At 24.8% G+C, this 21,208-nt stretch overlaps 2 protein-coding genes across 6 annotated transcripts; one reads left to right on the plus strand and one right to left on the minus strand.

Moving 5' to 3' along the window:
- Positions 1-11,542: 11,542 nt before the first annotated feature.
- Positions 11,543-17,926, minus strand: LOC122502084. Of its 2 annotated transcripts, none has more exons than XM_043611971.1 (7): positions 17,743-17,926; positions 16,888-17,524; positions 16,611-16,820; positions 16,064-16,540; positions 15,442-15,885; positions 14,855-15,361; positions 11,543-12,932 (listed from the first exon to the last, which is right to left on the minus strand). In XM_043611971.1, the coding sequence occupies exons 2-7, from the start codon at positions 17,517-17,519 to the stop codon at positions 11,678-11,680; spliced, it is 3,525 nt and encodes a 1,174-aa protein (XP_043467906.1). In that variant the 5' UTR covers positions 17,520-17,524; positions 17,743-17,926; the 3' UTR covers positions 11,543-11,677. The 2 variants fall into 2 exon arrangements, with proteins under 2 accessions (XP_043467906.1, XP_043467905.1); XM_043611970.1 differs by having other exon boundaries at positions 14,855-15,364.
- Positions 17,927-17,994: 68 nt separating this feature from the next.
- LOC122502085 lies at positions 17,995-20,997 on the plus strand. 4 transcript variants are annotated; one of them, XM_043611972.1, is made up of 5 exons: positions 17,995-18,250; positions 18,491-18,948; positions 19,133-19,648; positions 19,958-20,341; positions 20,430-20,997. In XM_043611972.1, exons 2-5 carry the CDS (start codon positions 18,505-18,507, stop codon positions 20,697-20,699), a joined length of 1,614 nt encoding a protein of 537 aa, XP_043467907.1. In that variant the 5' UTR covers positions 17,995-18,250; positions 18,491-18,504; the 3' UTR covers positions 20,700-20,997. The 4 variants fall into 4 exon arrangements, with proteins under 4 accessions (XP_043467907.1, XP_043467908.1, XP_043467909.1 ...); XM_043611973.1 differs by having other exon boundaries at positions 17,995-18,155; XM_043611974.1 differs by lacking the exon at positions 17,995-18,250 and adding an exon at positions 18,259-18,407.
- Positions 20,998-21,208: the final 211 nt, after the last annotated feature.

Consider the following 21,208-nt stretch of genomic DNA (forward strand, 5'->3'; position numbering starts at 1 on the left):
TTAATACAATTTAAAATGAATTCCTCTCGAAAAATGTAATTATTTTCAAAAATTTTTTACAAGAATTCAATTACATTTCATAAATAATGAAATTCAATTATTTTCAAAATCTACTAAATTTTTATAAAATTTCTCAAATGAATTCAATTATTTAAAAAAATTGTAATAAAATTCGTTGCAAGAATTCAATTATTTTCATAAATTATAAAATTCTTCGCAAGAATTCAATTATTTAAAAAAAATGTAATAAAATTCGTTACAAATTCAATTATTTTCATAAATAATAAAACTCTTTGCAAGAATTCAATTATTTTTGCAACTAATAAAATTTTTCATATGAATTCAATTATTTAAAAAACTATAATAAAATTCGTTGTAAGAATTCAATTATTTTCATAAATAATACAATTTTTCATACGATTTCAATTATTTTTAATACAATTTTAAATGAATTCCTCGAAAAATGTAATTATTTTCAAAAATTGTATAAAAATTCGTTAAAATAATTCAATTATCAATTATTTTTAATAGTTTTTGCAAAAGTTTCTTAAGAATTTACAAGTCTATTTGTTTACAATTTAATTTTACAAAATTTTCATTATTCGGAAATTCTTCAATTAAATATTTAGAAAATAAAAACTTTAAATTATTTCAAAAAAAAAATTCAATTAAACTTTTTCAAAAATATTAATTATTAGGTATCTAAAATTTTAACTGAAATTTATTTTTAAATCAATTTTTATTAGAAAATTCTACGAGAATTCAATTATTTAAATACAAAAATGAAATTTAAAATTAAATTATTGAATAAATGAATTTTTCTCAAAATTGAATTTTCAGAAAGAATTTTATCAATAAATTTTTAAATAATTGAATTATTTCGACGAATTTTAAGAAAAATTTTCAAGAATAATTTTTTTTTTTTGAGGAGTTCGATTAAAAATTCTATTAAAAATAATTGAAATTCTACAATGAGTTTTATTATTCATGAAAATAATTGAATCTCTGTAAAAAATGTTATTATTTTTGAAAATAATTGAATTATTGCAAAGAAATTAATAAAAAAAAATCGTAAATAATTGAATTCCTGTGAAATTTTTATTATTTATGAAAATAATTGAATTTTTGCGAAGAAATTAATAAACAAAATGGTAAATAATTGAATTTCTGTGAAATTTTAATTATTTATGAAAATAATTGAATTATTTGCGAAGAAATTTATAAAAAATTTGTAAATAATTGAATTGTTTTGGAAAATTTTATTAAAATAGTAGATATATTGAAAATCATTGAATTGAGGAAAATTATTATAATTAATTGAAATTTTGACAAGAATGTTATTAAAACTTTTGAAAAGAATTGAATTTTAGAGAAGAATTTTATTATTTTTAAAGATAATTGAAATTTTGACTTGAATTTTTAAAAAATTTCTGAACATAATTGAATTTTTGCAAAGAATTTTATTAATTTTGGAAATAATTGAATATCTGCAATCATTTGTAACTTTTTTAAAATTCAATTTTTTCCAGTACTTTAATAAAAATCCCTGACTTTTTCCTGAATTTCCTGACCTGTGGCAACACTGTTTTTTTTATTTTTCTATTTACATTCGAAAACATTTTACCGTTTTCGCCCTAATGCGAAAAGTAAGTTTTTTGCCTCCTTAGTATCGAAAGCTGTCTATTTTCACTCTAGTGCGAAAAGTTTGTAATTTATGTGGGCAGAACGATTTTCTGTCCTAGTAAAAAAAAGTCATTTAGCTCAAAAAGTGTAAAACATTCTCGATAAAAATTCTAATTCTCGAAAAAAAGTATCCTTAATTATAGAATTTCCCATTATTGGTAAATTAAAAATATGTAAATCAAATTAACAACCACGATGATCAAACTTGAGTGCTTTGAAAGTGAAATGCATTCAAACTTGAATGCTTCTAAATGGAAAGCGTTTAATGCAAAACCGTTCTAATTTGAATATGCTTTCGCTTTAAATACACTTTTCCCTCTAAAACGAAATAACATCTTCTATATTAGTTGTAAATCGTTTAATTATTATTATTAATAAATAAAAAACCGTGGAAATAGTATCAGTGAAAAATAATATCAGTAGAAAATATCAGTAGAAAATAAAAGTAGAAATTAATATAAGTAGAAAATAATAGTAGTAGAAAATAATAGTAGAAAATAAAATAAAATACTAACAAATATTGATAATAATAGAGTAGAATAACTCTTTTTTTTGTATATATATTCTTTAAATGGTGCTTAAATTAACAAGCGAGTTGTAAATAAACTTTTTTTTGTCGATGTAAATAGAGAAAGAATATGAAAAGTAAGAAAACAATTGTCTCTAAGAAGATAAAGGAATATTTTTCTAAGAAACTTAAGTTTCTATTTTGTTCATATTATAAGCAGCTTTTCCGTAGTCAACCATTCAGAGGCTCTTAATACTACACCGGCACAGAAAGATTACCTGTCACAATTTGATTATCATGCTTCATGAGAGCATCGGGCGCGTGTGCACTAGAGATAAAAGGATTTTCGTTGTCAGCGTTTTCACTTTGTATAAAAGTGAAACAGTACTTTAAAACTGTTTCTTAAGTCTCGACTTCCATCCATTTTGTTATTATCTATTACTGTCATTTTTATTCTTTTTCATGTTATCTTGTATGCTTTTAATTTCATACTATTATCATTTTTCCTAACAGTCGATATCCCGAATATCCTTTGCTGTTAGGGTTAAAAAAATAATTATTACTCTCCCTTTTTTCCTTTTGGAGATGTTTAATAATTTACTCCAAATAAAAAATGTTCAACGAACAACTTTACTTTCAAAAATTAGCGAGCAGTAAGGCGACAAAACAAATTTTTCATCCTGTATTTTATTTAAAAAATTTTTACCACTTTTACATAAAATTGTAATTAATTTGTGAATATTCATAGCTTTCAAATTCAATTCATTAGAAATGCTTAATTAGTACAGTATATACATATGGAAGGATAAGAATGTATTCTGGAAAATTGTAATCTATTTTAATTATACGTAATTGAATGATTAAGAAAGCGTTTCAATGAAGGTTTATTTAACCTAAAGAGAGAAATTCCCGTATGCAGAGTGTACAAAACATTAAGGGGAGAGAAGATATATAAGTTGACCGCATATTATATAAATTTTAATTAATCTAAATTACTGATAATCAAGAAACCCTTCACAATAATTAATGCCAACATTTTTTCTATTCATTAAAAACTCTTCTCAACTATCTTTCTTCTTCCTTCTCTACTCGACCTTAATTTTACTTTTACTTCTCGATTTTTCTACCTATTCTTTTTGTATTTTTTTTCATTTTACATTTCACCCATTTCTTCAGAGTATCAAATTCTTTGTTCTGAATCAAATTGATACAAAAAATAATTTATGATCAATTTTTGATTTGATCCACATTTTTTGGTATCAATTCGTTGAAAATTGATACTATTATACAAATTAACAGTGATCTTATAAAATAATTTTATTTTAATTAATTTTTTTCTTCATTTTCAGTTTTCTTCAATTTTTGTGTTTCTTCAGTTTTCATCAAAGTAACAAATTGAAACTAAAGTAGGCAGATTAAAAATTGAGACAAATTTTTCGTATCAATTTGATATTTTCACTGTTCACTTGAAAGTATTAAATTGCAACGCAGATCATATCCCAATAAGATAAAAACATTTTTTAATTTTAAATTAAAATTTTCTTAAAAATCTTTAAACACAAGCAAAATTACAGAAAATTATTTAAATTCAAACGAAAATTGTTTACTGGTCCTAAACTATTAATAGAACAATTCCAATTAACATCTGGTTCATTAAATTTAATTTATTTCACAATTCATAAAAAGTAACCACAGCCGACAATCAGCAGAAGATGAAAAATTATTTTCTAAGCGAACTTAATTATCTGTTTACTAACTGTTAGTATAAAAAATTTTTACTTGTTCCAAACTATTGCTAGAACAATTCCAATTAATATCTGGTTCATTAAAATTAATTTATTTCACAATTCATAAAAAGTAACCACAGCCGATAATCAGCAGAAGATGAAAATTTATTTTTTGAGCGAACTATCTCTTCTGTTTACTAACAATTTTTAGTCATAACATTTTTTACTGGTCAAAAACTATTGCTAGAACAATTCCAATTAATATCTGGGTCATCAAAATTAATTTAATTCACAATTCATAAAAAGTAACCACAGCCGACAATCAGCAGAAGATGAAAAATTATTTTTTGAGCGAACTTAATTATCTGTTTACTAACAATTGTTAGTATAAAAATTATTTACTGGTTCCAAACTATTGCTAGAAAAAAATTTTCTCAAAAATCTTTAAAAGCAGGTAAAGTTCCAGAGATTTTTTTAAATTCCATACTATTTTCATGTTTTCCATACTTTTTTAGGTTTTCCAGATTTTCCAGGTTTTGTGGCAACCATGCTATTTTGATACGTTTTTTGTCTCATAATTTGATATCCTATGGAATACTGTGATATTTTTAATAATTTAACAGTGAATTGATTTTATTTTTACACTCGGATTTGATTTTCAAAATGATGTGGGGTGGGTAGGTTTTTTCAAATTTCCGTTGACAAAGTGCCCTCAGTGAAAGAATGAATTGCATTTTTTCGAAATAGAGATGATCTAAGGGGAAACCAATGCATTCTTTGTTAATTGCGGTTAGAGGAACGAAACGTAGTGTATGAACCAAGGGGAGACACAAAGAAAGAGTTGAGGACATACCTCGAGTTCCAGACGCGTAAATCGTTCACTGCGGGATACACATACCATCTGCAATCCAAATATATATATATAAGTATATACTATATGTACTTAAATACTCACAACTATATACATATATGCATATAGATAAATATAGTACGCTAGAAATGTCTTCGGACATGCTACATAAAATCTCAGCTTCCGCTTCTCCTCGAAAACAATTCCAAGCATATGTGAATCCCCTCTTTAGGGGTAAATGCACCCTGGGAGATTCTTATTTTGAATGTCACATTTTTTATAGTTTTATAAAATCTATATACTCTAATAACTATTAACCATTTTCCTCGCCATTTTTACGGTAAAAATTTACTTATAAAAAAAAATTAAACAATTTTATTCAAACCAGAACCGTTTTTTACTGAATTTTAACCTTGAGAGTATATGACTATTAAATGCTTCTGAATTTAAACTACTTTTCAAATAAAAACTACTTTTCAATATTTGGGTTTCAGACTTTTTTCCATGCATTTATAATCGAATTGATTAAAATTTTATTGCCGAAAGGTGTGTTAAAAACTAGACTAAAAGCTCGATCCACGCCTACAATTTTATTTTTGGATCAACCCCATATATATCACGGAATGAGAAATTTAAAAAGAAAACAATTTATTTTATTTTGCGAGAAAAACCTTGAAATGTATGTAGAAATACCTTGGATGAAAAAGCAAAATGAGAAAGTTTAAAATGTTTTTAATTACAAAAGAAAACTTTCCGCGTGAGATAAGATTTAATTGGGATACAATAATAGTGATGACTTTAATGAAAACTTAAAAACTTTTTTTATCGTCGATTTCAACTAGATAAATAATAATATTAATAGGTAGTAAACGGTGTGGTTTGAATTTGAAGTATATAATAGTATTATATATTAAATTCGTCATGAGACATTATAACAAAGTGTAAAATAAATTGAAATTATTACGGTATATTATCTCTTTAATTAAACATCATGCGATGTGTTAACATTAAGATAGTGCGATATGTTCTACTTGCACATATAATAAAATAACAGTTTGTATACACGCACAGCTTAAGTGATATTGAGAAAGTTGACGCACGTTTTAAATAGTGAAAATTCCTAAATTCACATTATTTTAGAATTTACAGAGAGATTGCGCGGTGATAAAATTTAATTTAAAACTCTTGTCAATTATAAAAGCAATGATGTCATATATACCGCGATCGAGATATCAATTCTCAAATATTTACCTCATTTGACATTTCTTCTTTCTACAAATTTTTACTTTTAACTTATTTATCATCAAATTTTTGTTTAAAAAATAGAAAATTAATTATTATTATTATTATAATTAAGATGTGATGATATAGCCTCTGGTATTCGATTACTATGATTTATAGTTTAAGTTCCGGTGGATGTGAATGTTTAATGCAAAACGGAACCTCCTCCTTTCTTCACTCATTACCACAATGTGTGGCCTTTAGTTCACAGTAAATAATAATTACTGTCAGTTACTTGCACATTTTCACTGATGATAATAAAGAAACTAAGAATATTACACCGGACGAAATATAGTTCATATAGTCTCAAGAAAATTAACTTCTTCAATAGAAATACAAAACTTAAATATCTACAAAAACACTCCCCTAAAGCCAAAATGAATAAAATGATAATCTTTAAATAAAATTTTTGTGATCCTATATTTCGAAAAATTCTATATCAATATAAAGTCATAAAATAAAAATATTATTTATTTATTGTTATCTTCTTTGGGTATGAAGATTAAATAATAAAGTCATTTGAATTCAGGCATTAAAAAAAAAGAAAGTACAAACAATAATCAGACTAAAAGAAACTAAAAAAAAGCAGACAAAAAAGCAACAGTGAAAAAATCAGAAACATGAGAAAAAAGTAAAACGCAGAATAAATAGGAAACCGTACAGTAATAACTAAGTGCGTCCGGTTGTAATTACAAAACGAATTTTCAGAAAGAAAATATTTTCCTTACGGGAAATATAATATTTTTTTGTACTTCTTGTATAAATGCGAGGAATCGTTCGGACTATACTTGAAAAGTGTAATGATAATAATGAAAACAATAACAAAACGTAAAGTCGGCTCGGAAAAGAAAAATTTAAAATACATAACAATAACTAAAAACGTGTATTGTTAAACATATTTTTTTATGCAAACTTTTGAACAACTTCTTTTATTGTACGGATAGATATCAATGTAAAAAGAAGTTCTTCAAAAAACTAATGATCCTCATCGTAATTTGCAAAGTCTTGTGGTCAGATATATAAAGATTATAAAGGACTTGTCATTAATATGCCGTTACTGTAAAGACAATGACCCGATTACAAACCGTAATAGCAAAATCGATGTCAATATTAAACAATAGCATAAGTGATGCCGGAAGTACAAGTATCAAGGTTAGGTATAATGAAAGTGTATCTTAATTTGGTATTCCAATTTGCAATGCCTGCAATGTGCCCAGCAATGTGTTACCTGGACAGGTAATAAACTACTTTCCTATAAGATGTGAATTTACCTTTTACAATATGTAAGACAATTTCTGATGTTACGTTAATCACGATAAATTGCATAATATATTTAAAGCGCCTGCATTACAATAATGCATCCTACATTTGTATTGTACATTTAAATGTAAAGCATAGATCCATAATACATCCAGTGTTGTCTGACATTATCTTATTAGAATAGCAGCTGAAGGAAAGCTTCAGCTATATCTATAATATGAAATCACAATTTAATCGAATAAAGAATATAAGTCTTTCACAATAGGAGAATGCTCTTTTGTTATATTATAATTTATAATAGAACGGAATATTTTATTTAACACCAATAACATTGAATTTTTGGTTCCTATCATTAGGATACTTTTTTTAGATTTCAGCCACTAAAAGCAACTGTTTCTTTTCTTTTTTTTTTTTTTTTTTTTGACAATTTCCACTACTTTAAATTCGCTATTACCAGAAATCAAAAAACTTCTCAAAAATTATAGTCTCAAATTCTTTAAATTTAAAACGATTCAATTATTTTCAACAAATATTCGAAATTCTATTTTCAATATCTAGTATTTTCATCAAATTTCGCAAAATAATTCAATTTAAAAAAGAAATGATAAAATTCATCCAAAATTCAATTATTTTCATAAATAATAAAATTTCCACGCAGGAATTCAATATAATAGAATTTTCAAAAAAATTTCGAAAAAATCAATTATTAAACAAAATTGTTATACAATTATTCATAATAATTCAAATACTTTACCTAATAATAACATTTTTCATGGAAATTCAATTATTTAAAAAAATTGTTAATAAAATTTTAAAGCAAGAATTCAATTATTCTTATAAATAATAAAACTCATCGAAGAATTTCAATAATTTTTAATACAATTTTATAGGAATTTCTCGAGAAATGTAATTATTCTTAAAAATTTTATTTCAATTCCTCGAAAAAATAAATTATTTAAAAAAAAAGTTTTTTTAAAATTATTTGTAAAAATTCAATTATTTACAAAAATATTAGAATTTTTCACAGGAATGCAATTATTTTCAAATATTTTAATTTACTTATTTATTTAAGTAGTAAACGGGCAACAATTAAATAAAATTGTTTAAAAGAAATCAATTATTTTATATACAATTTTAATTAAATTTTGTTGTAATAATTCAATTATTTCTTTAGATTTTAATAAAATTCTTCCCAAGAATTCAATTATGTCGATAAATAACAAAATTATTAACGAAAATTCAATTATTTTGAGGGATTTTAATAAAATTGTTTGCAAAATTCAATTATTTTTATAAACAACAATGATTAATCACAAGAATTCAATTATTTTTAAAAATAATAAATTTTTTTCTGTCAATTCAATTCTTTTCATAAATAATAAAATTCTTCTCAGGAATTCAATTATTTTCATAAATAATAAAATTCTTCTCAGGAATTCAATTATTTTTGAAAAGTTTAATAAAATTCATCGCAGGATTTCAATTATTATTTTTAATACAATTTTACAGGAATTTCTCGAGAAGGAGAAATGTAATTATTCTTAAAAATTTAATTTTAATTCCAAAAGAAATTAATTATTTAAAAAAATGATTTTTTAAAATTCTTTGAAAGAATTCATTTCTTTACAAAAATATTAGAATTTTCCACAGAAATTCAATTATTACAAATACTTTAATAAAATTGTTCGAAAGAAATCAATTATTTTAAAAACAATTTTAATTAAATTTTTTTGAAATACATAATTCAATTATTCTTTTAGATTTTAATAAAATTCTTCCCAAGAATTCAATTATTTACATAAATAATTCTTCGAGTAAATTCAATTATTAAAGATAAATATAACAAAATTATTTCCGAAAATTCAATTATTTTGAGGCATTCTAATTAAATTCATTGCAAAATTCAATTATTTTCATAAATAACAATATTCATCACAAAAATTCAATTATTTTTAAAAGTAAAAAATTTCTTCTTAGAAATTCAATTATTTTAAAAAATTATAATAAAATCGTTCGCAACAATTCAATTATTTTCCTAAATAGCAATATTCATTTCCACAATTCAATTATTTCCAAAATTAATAAAGTTTTCATGGAAATTCAATTATTTTCAAAAAATTTAATAGAATTATTTGTAAAATTCAATTATTTTCAAAAAATTTAATAGAATTATTTGTAAAATTCAATTATTTTCAAAAAATTTTCGCAATTCAGTGATTTTTTGTAAAAATCTCCGTAAGAATTCAATTCTTTTTATAAATAATAAAAACTTCTCAGGAATTTAATTATTTAAATTAGAATTTTCATAAAATTAGTGGAAAGAATTGAATTATTTAAAAAATTTTATAAAATTCTTCACAAGAATTAAATTATTTTTATAAATATTTAAATTTATGCATGAGCAATAAAATCCTTTTAAGGAATTCAGTTTATTAGCAGGCCAGGATAAGAAAGAAGTAAATATTTTTGATGAAAATTAGAAAAAAGTCAGGAAAATAAAATATAGAATTCTTAAAAATTTAATGTCAATTTCTCGAAGAAATCAATTATTAAAAAAATCTTTTTTTAAAATTCCTTGAAAGAATTCAAATATTTTAATAAAATTATTCGAAAGAAATTAATTATTTGAAATACAATTTTAATTAAATTTTTTTTTAAAGCAATTCAATTATTTTAAAAACTTTGTGATAAAATTCTTCTAAAGTTTTAATGGAATTCTTCGCAGGAATTCAATATTATTTTCAAAAATGTTCATTAAATTTCTCGAAAGAATTCAATTATTTTCAAAAATTTTTATTAAATTCTTTTCACAGAAATTAAAAAATTATTTTTAATACAATTTTAAAAAAAGTTCTTAGCAACAATTTTTTGAATTAATTATACTCGAAATAATTAAATTATTTTTAAAAATTTTGATAAAATTCTTTTCACAGAAATTAAATTAGTTTTAATACAATTTTTAAAAAAATTTCTCGAAAGAATTCAATTACTTTTTTGTCAGTTTTGTAAAGTTTTAAAAAACGAGTTTTTTTGGCATCAATTTTAATTTTTCGATAGCTACTTTTTTTTAGTTTAAAAGCTACTTTTTGCTAATTTTTTAAAATTAATTATCGAGTACAAAGTCTGCCATCGTTCATTTTTTTTTTATAACAAAAGTTTGTTAAAAGTGGAGTGATAATGAGTTCAACATAACTGTATATATTTCCTTTTTGAACAATTTGAAATTTTCGTCTGATGATAATCATAGGCCGGAAACAATGTCGGTCATCGACTCATCGGTTTTCAGAAAAATTACCTATATTAAAAATAAATTTTTCTAAATAAAATAATGCCGTTCAAAATAAAAATAATATCTTCTTAAGCAAAAATGTCCTTCGAAATAAAAATAATTTCTTCCTAAACAAAAATGTGCGAAATAAAAATAATATTTTTCTGAATAAAAACGTAAAATGACTTTACTTTATATTTAAGAAACTATTATTTCTCATCTCCAATAAGAGGAGAGAGAGAGAAAGAGACGACTATCCAGATGATATTCACAACCATGAAAAATTATTTGCTGATAACAGAAAGTATTTTGCGGTTACAGCGGTTTTTTCCTGAAACTGGAAACTGATCACAGAAGGAGAAAAAAAAGTTTTGTAAAAGCACAAAGTTAAATGCGACATCGTGAGAAAATAACAAAACCGGTTTTCATCTTTCTCACAGTCGTGTTTAGTAAGCATACAATTAAAGCTACTACTCCCGAGACTCTTATTTTCTGGAGTCAATTCTTCAAAGTCACTTGCTCGTAAATCTTTCTGCAATAAATTGTAACTTTCTTTCCTTAAGTGGAACACGTCAATGAATTATGCCAATGTAAACGAACAGTTTATTTAGCATACAGTATCGAAAAACAAAACACTGCTTTGCTTTTCTTTTCTTTCAGGAAACATTCATAAATTGTCATTTTTTTTAAATTATGCGTAGGAGTCCAACATATTGTCAAAAAAAGGAAATTCTCTTTTGTAAAAGTATTATTAAATCTCTTTATTAGACAATACTTAATTGTAAGAGTATATTTTTAAGTAAAAATATAAAAATATACTTAGTTTACTTTAGTTTTTCATTTTTTTTTTTTTCGATTTTTCCCGTTTTTGATGATCAACCATTCTTGCGTAACATGGTTTAACATAATTTTTTTTAGAAATATTTTAGAAATGGAAAAGATAAAAAAAAGAAATAAAAGTCATGTTTAGAAATATTTATAAACCGACGATTTTATTTGTTCCGACAAATTTTTAATACTTCCTATAAATATAGATCACATAATTCATGAAACTAGAAGAAAATCTCTTCTTAGCAGATTTTTCTTTCTCACAAAAATTGTTAATACGAAACTGAATTTCTCAACTGTTCCAATTTTTCAACCCAAACAACATCAATGTCCAATGTTGCGGTGAACGTTATAGGACAAACCTCTTTCGATTTTCCATCGACATCGAAATAAAATTCCTTCACATTATAAATATTGCTCCAATCTTCAAATCTTATTTTTTTAATATGCTCCCAAAGATAGTCGTACTTTCTACGACGATTCGATATATTCCAAAAATCGTGAAAAATCTCTTCCCTCTGCCTATGCGTGATACTTTTACACTCATAATCACAATCGTTACAACCTTTTCTCACTTTTCGTCCTGGTACAGTTGTACCCTTAGTGGTCACATAAGGTAATCCTGCTTCAAATGCCACTCCATTGTCGACTTTTGCCTTTGAAATATCCCTCCCCTCTAGTGAATTCAAACACATTGTGTGATTTTTCGTAACATTTTCCAAATTTCTCCCAAAATAATTCAAAACATTGTGAATCCATTCGATTTTAATGCCTAAAATTGCTAAAAATGTCTCTTGACACACCATGATGCGATTTTCTTGAACTTCGAGGAAAAAATTTAAATTCATTGTTATTACTTCTGTTACTACTTCATTCTTAACTGATTTTGAAATCATAAATGGCACCACGTCAACGTTTCTTGAGAGGAATTCAAATTTATGATAACGACTTCCAATGTTCCAGAAATAATTGAAAATATGATCCTTGTGATCGTTGATGAAGTAGCATTTGTTTTTGCAATTGTTATTGCAAAATTTACCCTTCAACTTACGGGAGAGGGGGAATTTTATTCTATCATTCACGTAAATTTGAGTTTTAACACTTGATTTATTTCCTATTTCTTCTTCGTCTTCTGAATTGATTTCTATTATTTCTTCATCTGATAACCTGTCTATGGAATCTAATGTTTCTGCTAGTTCTTCTGAATCAATTTTATGTTCATTTTTATTTACTTTCTCGCCCTTTGAATCTATTTCTATTATCTCGTCTTCTGACATTACTTCTTCTTTTACTTCTGCTTCTTCTATTTCTTCTTCTTCTTCGGTATTCAAATTTTCCACGAGATTAAATTCTGACGATTCGTTTACTTCCAGTTTAACTAATTCCGATTTTATTGGTAATAATTCGCCTGTTTGTGTTTCTATCCTTTCTTCATCTTCCTTTTTTATTTCCATTGGCTGCAATATATCAAATATTGAATTCGCTTCTACACTTTCGTCATCTTCCGGTTCAACCGAATCTTCGATGCTGAAAAAATGCATTCAGGATAAAAAAAATCTACTATTTTTCTATATTTTATAACTAGGTATTGATTTTTAATACAATTTTAATAAAATTTCTCGAAAGAATTCAATTATTTTTAAAAATTTTGATAAAATTCTTATCACAGCAATTAAATTATTTTTAAAAATTTTGATCAAATTCTGTTCACAGAAATTGAAATATTTTTAATACAATCTTAAAAAATCCAAGGAAGGAAATTTTAGAAATTTATAATGAAGTTCTTCCAAAGAATTCAATTATTCTCAAAAATTTTGATAAAATTTCTCGAAAGAATTGGATTATTTTTTAAAATTTTGATAAAATTCTTTTTACAGTAATTGAATTATTTTAAATTTACATTTTATTACAATTTGAATAAAATTTCTCGAAAGAATTAAATTATTTTTAGAAATTTATAATGAAATTCTTCCAAAGTATTCAAGAATTTTTAAGAATTTTTATAAAATTCTTCGCAGAAATTCAATTATTTTCAAAAAATTTGATAAAATTCTTATCAGAAATTGAATTATTTTGAATACAATTGTAATAAAATTCTTTGATAGAATTTAATTATTTTCAAAAATGTTGACAAATTTTTCTCAGAAATTGAATTCTCTTTAATACAATTTTTATAAAATTTCTCGAAAGAATTCAATTATTTTAAAAAATGTTGATAAAATTTTTTTCAAAGAAATTGAATTAGTATTAGCACAATTTTAAAAAAATTTCTTAAAAGAATTCAATCACTTTTTGAAAATTTATAATGAAATTTTTCAAAAGAATTCAATTATTTTCAAAAATTTTGATAGGAATTCAATTATTCTCAAAAATTTTGATTAAATTCATCGAAAGAATTAAATTTTTTTTTCTTGAAATTTTGATAAAATTCCTTTTACAGTAATTGAATTATTTTTAATACAATTTTAATAAAATTTCAATTTAATTACTTTGAGAAATTTATAATGAAATACTTCCAAAGAATTAAATAATTTTCAAAAATTTTGATTAAATTTCTCAAAAGAATTCAATTATTATCAAAAATTTTGATAAAATTCTTTTCAAAATAATTGAATTAGTTTCAGCACAATTTTAAAAAATTTTTCCGAAAGAATTCAATTACTTTTTAAAAATTTATAAGAAAATTCTTCCAAATAATTCAATAAATTTCAAAAGTTTTGATACAATCTTCGCAGAAATTCAATTATTCGCTAAAATTTTTATTAAATTCCTCGAAAGAATTCAATTATTATTAAAAATTTTTATAAAATTCTTTTCACAGAAATTAAATTATTTTTAATACAATTTTAAAAAAAGTTCTTGATAGAATTCAATTATTCTCAAAAATTTTGATAAAATTTCTCGAAAGAATTCAATTATTTTTAAAAATTTTGATAAAATTCTTGTTTTGATAATGAATTATTTCTAATACAATTTTTAAAAATTATGATAAAAATCTTGTCACAGAAATTGAATTATTCTCATTACAATTTTGAAAAAATTTGTCGAAAAAATCCAATCACTTTTAGAAATTTATAATGAAATTCTTCTAAAGAATTCAATAATATTTAAAAATTTTGTTAAAATTCTTCGCAGGAATTGAATTATTTCAAAAAATTTTTGATTTAATTTCTCAAAAGAATTCAATTGTTTTAAAAAATTTTTGATAAAATTCTTTTCGCAGTAATTAAATTATTTTAATACAATTCGAATAAAATTTCTCAAAAGAATTTAATTACTATTAGAAATTTGTAATAAGATTCTTCAAAAAAATTCAATTATTTTCCAGTTTTAATAAAATTTTTTATAGAAATCGAGACATCCGGAAGAAAGATAGATAAATAGATGTTTAAAAATTCATTGATTAAATAATTATTTTGTTTAGAAAAATTGAAAGAAAAGAAACTTACGAATCATTGGAAATATCAATAATTTCAGGATCGTGTGCCTCAGATTCTTTTGTTGCTGTCGACTGAGAATAAGCAATTTTTTTAACATTTCGTAAAATTAAATCCGGAGATAATGATCTCTTGAGGGTCAAATTTATTGTCTTCTTTTCAACTTCCTTTGGTGCAAGACTCAATTTATTGAGAGCTCTTTTAATCCATTTATCATCAATGTCGAATGTTGACTCGAACATTATTTGACAAACTTTATAACGTTCTTCATTAATTTCCAAAAAGTAAAATAATTGACAATTTCCCTTCAAAAAATGATCTTCTATTACTTGCACGTGCTTTGCAATATACGAGTACCGTGCCAAATCACTTTTTAACATCCAAAAATATCGAAATAAATTCCTTCTTTGCCGCTCTGAAATCTGCCGACATCTATGATGATGAAACGCATCACACGGCAAACTCATTTTTCGTTCGGTCAAATAATTTTTCTCTGCAATAGGTAATTCTCCCCTTGTTCTTCTAAAAGAAATATTTCAAATAATTAAGAATAATGAAAAATAATACTTCAATATTTATATATATATAAATATACTTACTCATTCGAACCTCTTATTTCCGAATTATTTTCCATGCCAATCATTTCAATTAATTCACCTCTAATTGATAGAGTTTCAAGGAAAAAATATCTACAAACTTCTGTCAGTATATTATCAATTTTTAAAAAATATTTCCGACATGGTTTATTTGATAATGAGAAAAATTGAATATGATTTAAAATGAATTTCCGTAAAGCAGCGATTGAATCAATTCTCCAGAATTCATTGGAAATACTAAACCATTGACTTTTTGTCATTTGACAATATAAGTAGCATTCATCGTTACAAAATAACATGCCATTACTTTGTTCGATTCGAAGTTTTGTTCGTGTTTGACAAACAATTTTGAATATCTTTGCTTTTTTCCAAAAATATGCCAATTTTTTATCATATGCACTCTCTGCTTTCTTCTGTAGGTTTACTGTAAATTTATTTTGACTTTGACTAAAAAGAAGAAAAACATATTTTTAGTGGTGTAGAAAAGAATGTATTTTTTTTCTTCACAGACCTCGGATCGACTTTAAGGCGCAAAAAAAGTCGCATTAGTAGATTAAAAATACAAAAAAGTCGAAAAAGTCATAATATCCGAGGCCTGGATTTATTTACTGATTATTTTACTTACGGTACACTTTTAGCACCTTCCATTACTCTCATCATTGCATCTTTCAACAAATCGTTACAAATTCTCAATGTATTTTGAAATCCATGTTCACAAACACTTTCCGATTCTGGTGGATTAAATTTGAGAAAAAATTCGAATGTATATGCTTGTGCTTTAAATTCAGTGATTTTAATACATTTCACTAGATATTGAATTCTTCCATTATAAGATTTTTTTTTCCATAAAGTTTGGGCAATGAGTTTTCTTTTTTCTAGTGGGTAGACACATGCGGCACATGTACCACATGGTTTTTTGAAATCTATTGAACTGGAACTACCGTCGCCTAATTTGTTGGGATCTTCACTCTCTTTTTCTTTAATTTCTTTCGAATTACTGTCTTCTTTCTCTTCTTCTTTAATTTCTTTCGAATTACTGCCTTCTTTCTCTTCTTTAATTTCTTTCGAATTGCCTTCATTATCTTCAGCCGTCTTCGTTTCACTATAAATTAAAAATAGATACAATTTTTTCAATAATGCTAATGCCCTGTGTGTTTATTTAAAATACTCACGAATTTTCAGAAGGAGAACTTTCATTATTATCCAAAATTATTGTCTCAAATTCTTTTTCTTTTGGAATTTTCGATAGAGGCTTATTTTTACCTCTCTTCTTAAAGGACATTGTTTGTAAATCTTGTTGAATTTTAACTCTATCCAAAGCATCTTGTTTTGATTGTGAAGTATTTTTATTTTCAACATTCTCTACACGATGTACTTTATTTCTGAAAAAGAGAAAATTAATTTATAGGAAAAATGTAAAATACTAAAGAATAGAAAAAAAGAACTTACCTTTTATCTTGAGCCATCGTTTTTACATAACCTTCACTTAAAGATTGACTTGTCGCATCATTCACGTGACGATTTAAATTCTTTAATGAAAACATAATCCATGAACGACTTATGTCCAATGTATCGATAAATGTTCTATAACAAACTTTATTCATTTTTTCATTAAATCTAAAAAAATAATTCCTACGAGTTCGTTTTTGGTTCTGGTGAATCATACAAATATGAGAGGAAATAAATTCCATTTTTTCTTTAATATCTAATGTACCCCAGAAATATTGAAAAATTTCCTTTCTAGCTTCTTGGGTGAAGTGTTTACAACTAAAATTACAGTATTTAAATACTTGACATCCAAGTCTTAGAACACGATCCGCTGGATCGCCATAGACAAAATCGTAAAAATTTTTCATTATTTTCCTTCTTACCCGAGGTTCCTCGGGATTATTTACATCATTTTCATTTTGATCACAATTATTATCAACTAGAAAATCTGTGTCTCCTTCTTCTTCGTCTTCATCCTCCTCTTCTTCTTCTTCTAATCCTTCTTCTTCTTCTTCTTCTTCTTCTTCTTCTTCTAATGTTAAATCTAGTTCTTCTTTAATAAGACAATTGTTTACCACAAGTGCGTTATCCATTTTTACTAAAAAAAACAAAGAAGTAAAAAAAATTGTTGAAAAAGATTATTGAGACTTCGTATAGTTTTCTAAGTAATCCTCAAAGACAAAAGTCATCACTTTATATTAAAATGACAACTGACAAGTTTATTACTATCAGATAAGTGACAAACTTTTATAAAAAAAACAAGTGTCAAAAAATTGTTCAACCTAACCTTAAAAAGAATTAGAATTAAAATGTTACCTTATGAAATTCACATTTAAATATAAGTTTCTATTTTAATGAATCCGATTTTTGTTTTTACACTTTTTTAAATGTATGTTCTTAATTGTTACATATAATAGTTACAATTTCTGAAATTTATTACAATTATACAATGGTAAAATTTTAGTTTCAACACGTATAGTTTGACCTGAGAGACTGAGACTCTTCTCTTCCTGTCTCGGACACCACGGTCGATACAAACGAGAAATATTAGTTTGACTTCTAGTCGTGTGCGGCGTTAGTTGTAATTACCAAACCAACGGATAATGATTTATTCAAAGAAATAAAAGAATTTAGATTTTACGATTTAGTTCTCAAAAGAAAACACCTTTGTTGATGATTCTTCTTCAGTGTCTGAAACAAAGAAAAAAAGCGTTAATTACAGTTTACAGGTATTTTCATTTCTTTTTTGACTTTTTTGTTACTACGTTCTCTTGGTTCTGAGTTTCTGCCAAACAATCTGCTGTTAACTTCAAGTTATATAAAGGTAAACAAATCTCTGACGACACTGTGACAAATCGACTTTGTGATTTTGTAGACACTACACTTCATTTCTAATTTTAAAATAACTATAATTCTACATTAAACGTAAAATGTAAATCATTTCTCCGAAAGAGACGAAGAAGAAACCAATTTTTTGTACAGTAATGTTTAAAATTATTTCAAATTATTAACGGTTAATTATTCAAAAGGTTTGACTATTAAAAAAATTTGTTATTTTTTTTAGCAAAAAGAAAAAAAATGACTACGCCCGCAGGAATTTTGCACAATTTGATGCAGAAAAAATTTTTAAAAATTCTTGAATACGAACTAATTTTTGATGGTTCATCATTAAAACAGAATGTTAGTTTTACATACCAGGTCACTTGCGATGGATTTGTTAAAACAGGATCGGGATTTTCGAAGAAAGAAGCTAAACAAAATGCTGCGAAAGCAATTTTAGATGAGATGTTTCCAAAGGCGGACACCACGTCCAATTTACAGGAAAAATCTATTAATTCTCATCAAGAATCTCCGAGTTCTTCAGATATTCCTCCGCAGATTCAGTCTAATGATGACTTTCATCCTCAATTTTCCATTGATGAACCGCTTAAAATAGAACCGCCTCCAAAAATTGAGCCAATTGTCTCAATTTTGCCGAAAGTGGAACCAGATTCTTCTCTGAATATCCCCAAAGCTTTGGAGGTTGACAATTTTTTTTTATTATTATTATTCGCTAAGGTTATTATAAATAAAACTTTGAGGTTAACGATCACTTCGAGTGCTTTGAGTCAAAATGACTCGAAGTGATCGTTAACCTCAAAGTTTTATTTATTATTTTCTACTTTATTACAAAAAAAGAAGTTACAAATTTTTTTCCTTTTTCTAGAATGCTTGCACTTTGAATAATCTTGCGATTCCTGAGTACAATATTGAAAAATTATCTGGAACGTCAAATTTTCGAGTTGAATGTGTCGTATCGTCGTTTAAAGAAACAGCAACAGCAACAACTTTAGAAATTGCTAAACAGGAGGCTGCGAGAAAAGCTTGGGCTAAATTACAAATTGAATTTCAAAAAGATCAATGTATAAAAAAAGAAGAGAAGAGTTTTGATGAACTAATACGTTCGTCAGAAAATTTATTACAATCCTACACGAGTGAAAATGAATCCAAAGAAAATTATTATAAAAGAAAAAGAAGATTCTCAGAAGAGAGAGCAACATCCAGTGTAAAGAAGGAGAAACATTCAGACGAAGTCATAGAAATTTTCGATTATGACGAAAAATTGCCAAAAAGGAAAAGAATATTGGAAGTTAAGAAAGAGAATAAAAATATAATCTTGACGAAAACTGTCCGCGAGAAGCCCAGCGATATTCCGATTTTAAATACAGTTGAAGTGCTAAACGTAAGTTTTTATTTTCTAAGTCAACAATTAAATTATTTTGATAAATAATACAATTTTTCTCAGGAATTCAATTATTTTCAATACAATTTTAATAAAATTCTTCGCGAGAATTCAATTATTTTCATAAATAAAAAAATTCTTCTCAGGAATTCAATTATTCTCTTCAAATTTTTTAACAAGATTCTTTTCAAGTATTTAATGTTTTTCAAGACATTAATTTTAAAATTGAAAATATTTAAAAAGAAAAATTATAAAAAAAGTTAGGAAACAAAAAGGCAATCAACAATTAACAATTAAATTATTTTTTAGCAAATGTGCACCGATATTAATTTACAAAAACCAAAATACGAATACAAAATTGTTGATCCAAAATTGGCGGAATTTCTCACTGTGACATGCACCATCTCCACATTTAAAGTATCGGCGTACGCTAAAACAAAAAGTGAAGCTAATCAAGAGGTCGCTAAGAGAATGATTGAAAAAATTCAAAGAGCTGTTCGAAAATTGCAAACTTCGGAAAAATTCGATTTACAAAGTGAGGAAGCACAATTTTTCGTCAATGGCACTGTTATATCAATGTTAGAAAAATTATCCCAACAAAATAATTCAGCGTCGTCATCAAAATCAAGAAGAATGGAAAATAATTTTGAGCAGAGAAAAGTGAAATCAAAAAATCCCATTCAAATGCTAAAAGTCAGTAACATTTTTATTAATTTTAATTTTTTATAATTATTTTACTTTTTATTTTTATAAAATACTGATTATTTCACACTTTTCTCAGGAGTTATGTAAAAGTAACAATATTAAGAAACCACAATTTGAAACAATCGAGGAAAATCTTTTCTACTCTGATAAATATAAAGTTGCTTGTATTGTCTCAACATTTAAGGAGGAAAGTGAAGGAACTTGTTTTGAAGAGGCAAAAATAAAGTCAGCGCAAAAAATGTTGGAGAGATTAACAAAAATGCAAAATTCTTATCTAGAGCAATTAATAGAGTCGGTGAAGAATCTCGATTATAAAAATCCATCGCGTTGGAAAACTAAAAATTAACAAACAAAAATGATTTTTTGTGATCTTGATTCGTTATTTATTTCTATCTAAACTTCAAATTTCTTAGACATCAAAGATTTTCCACTTTATTTAAAATATTATTTATAATGAAATATTCTTTCAGTTTCATATTGAAAATTATCTAATTAGTAATAATTAATTAATAATGAAAGTACTGAAGAAGTCTTCAAAGAAGTTATACAAACTTGAAGATAAATATTCAAAATATTAGAAGTTGAATAAAAAATAAATGTGTTTAAAATGTTTTAATGAATGTTGAAAATTATAATAAATTTTTTTGATAAAATTCCAAAAAAATTTGTGATTATTTTACAAGATTATTATTTATATTATTATTTATTATTTATATTATTTTGTTACATTTTTATTGCATTTTTGTTATTTTGTTCTCTTATAATTTTAAATATAAGAGCGAGTTTTATTGCACAAGCGCAGTTTCGTCGAGGGTCTCAGTGGTTCTCACTACCAATCATGACCATATTATTTTA

This window comes from Leptopilina heterotoma, unplaced genomic scaffold, assembly GCF_015476425.1.
Source record: "Leptopilina heterotoma isolate Lh14 unplaced genomic scaffold, ASM1547642v1 Lhet_220, whole genome shotgun sequence".
Classification (NCBI taxonomy): domain Eukaryota; kingdom Metazoa; phylum Arthropoda; class Insecta; order Hymenoptera; family Figitidae; genus Leptopilina; species Leptopilina heterotoma.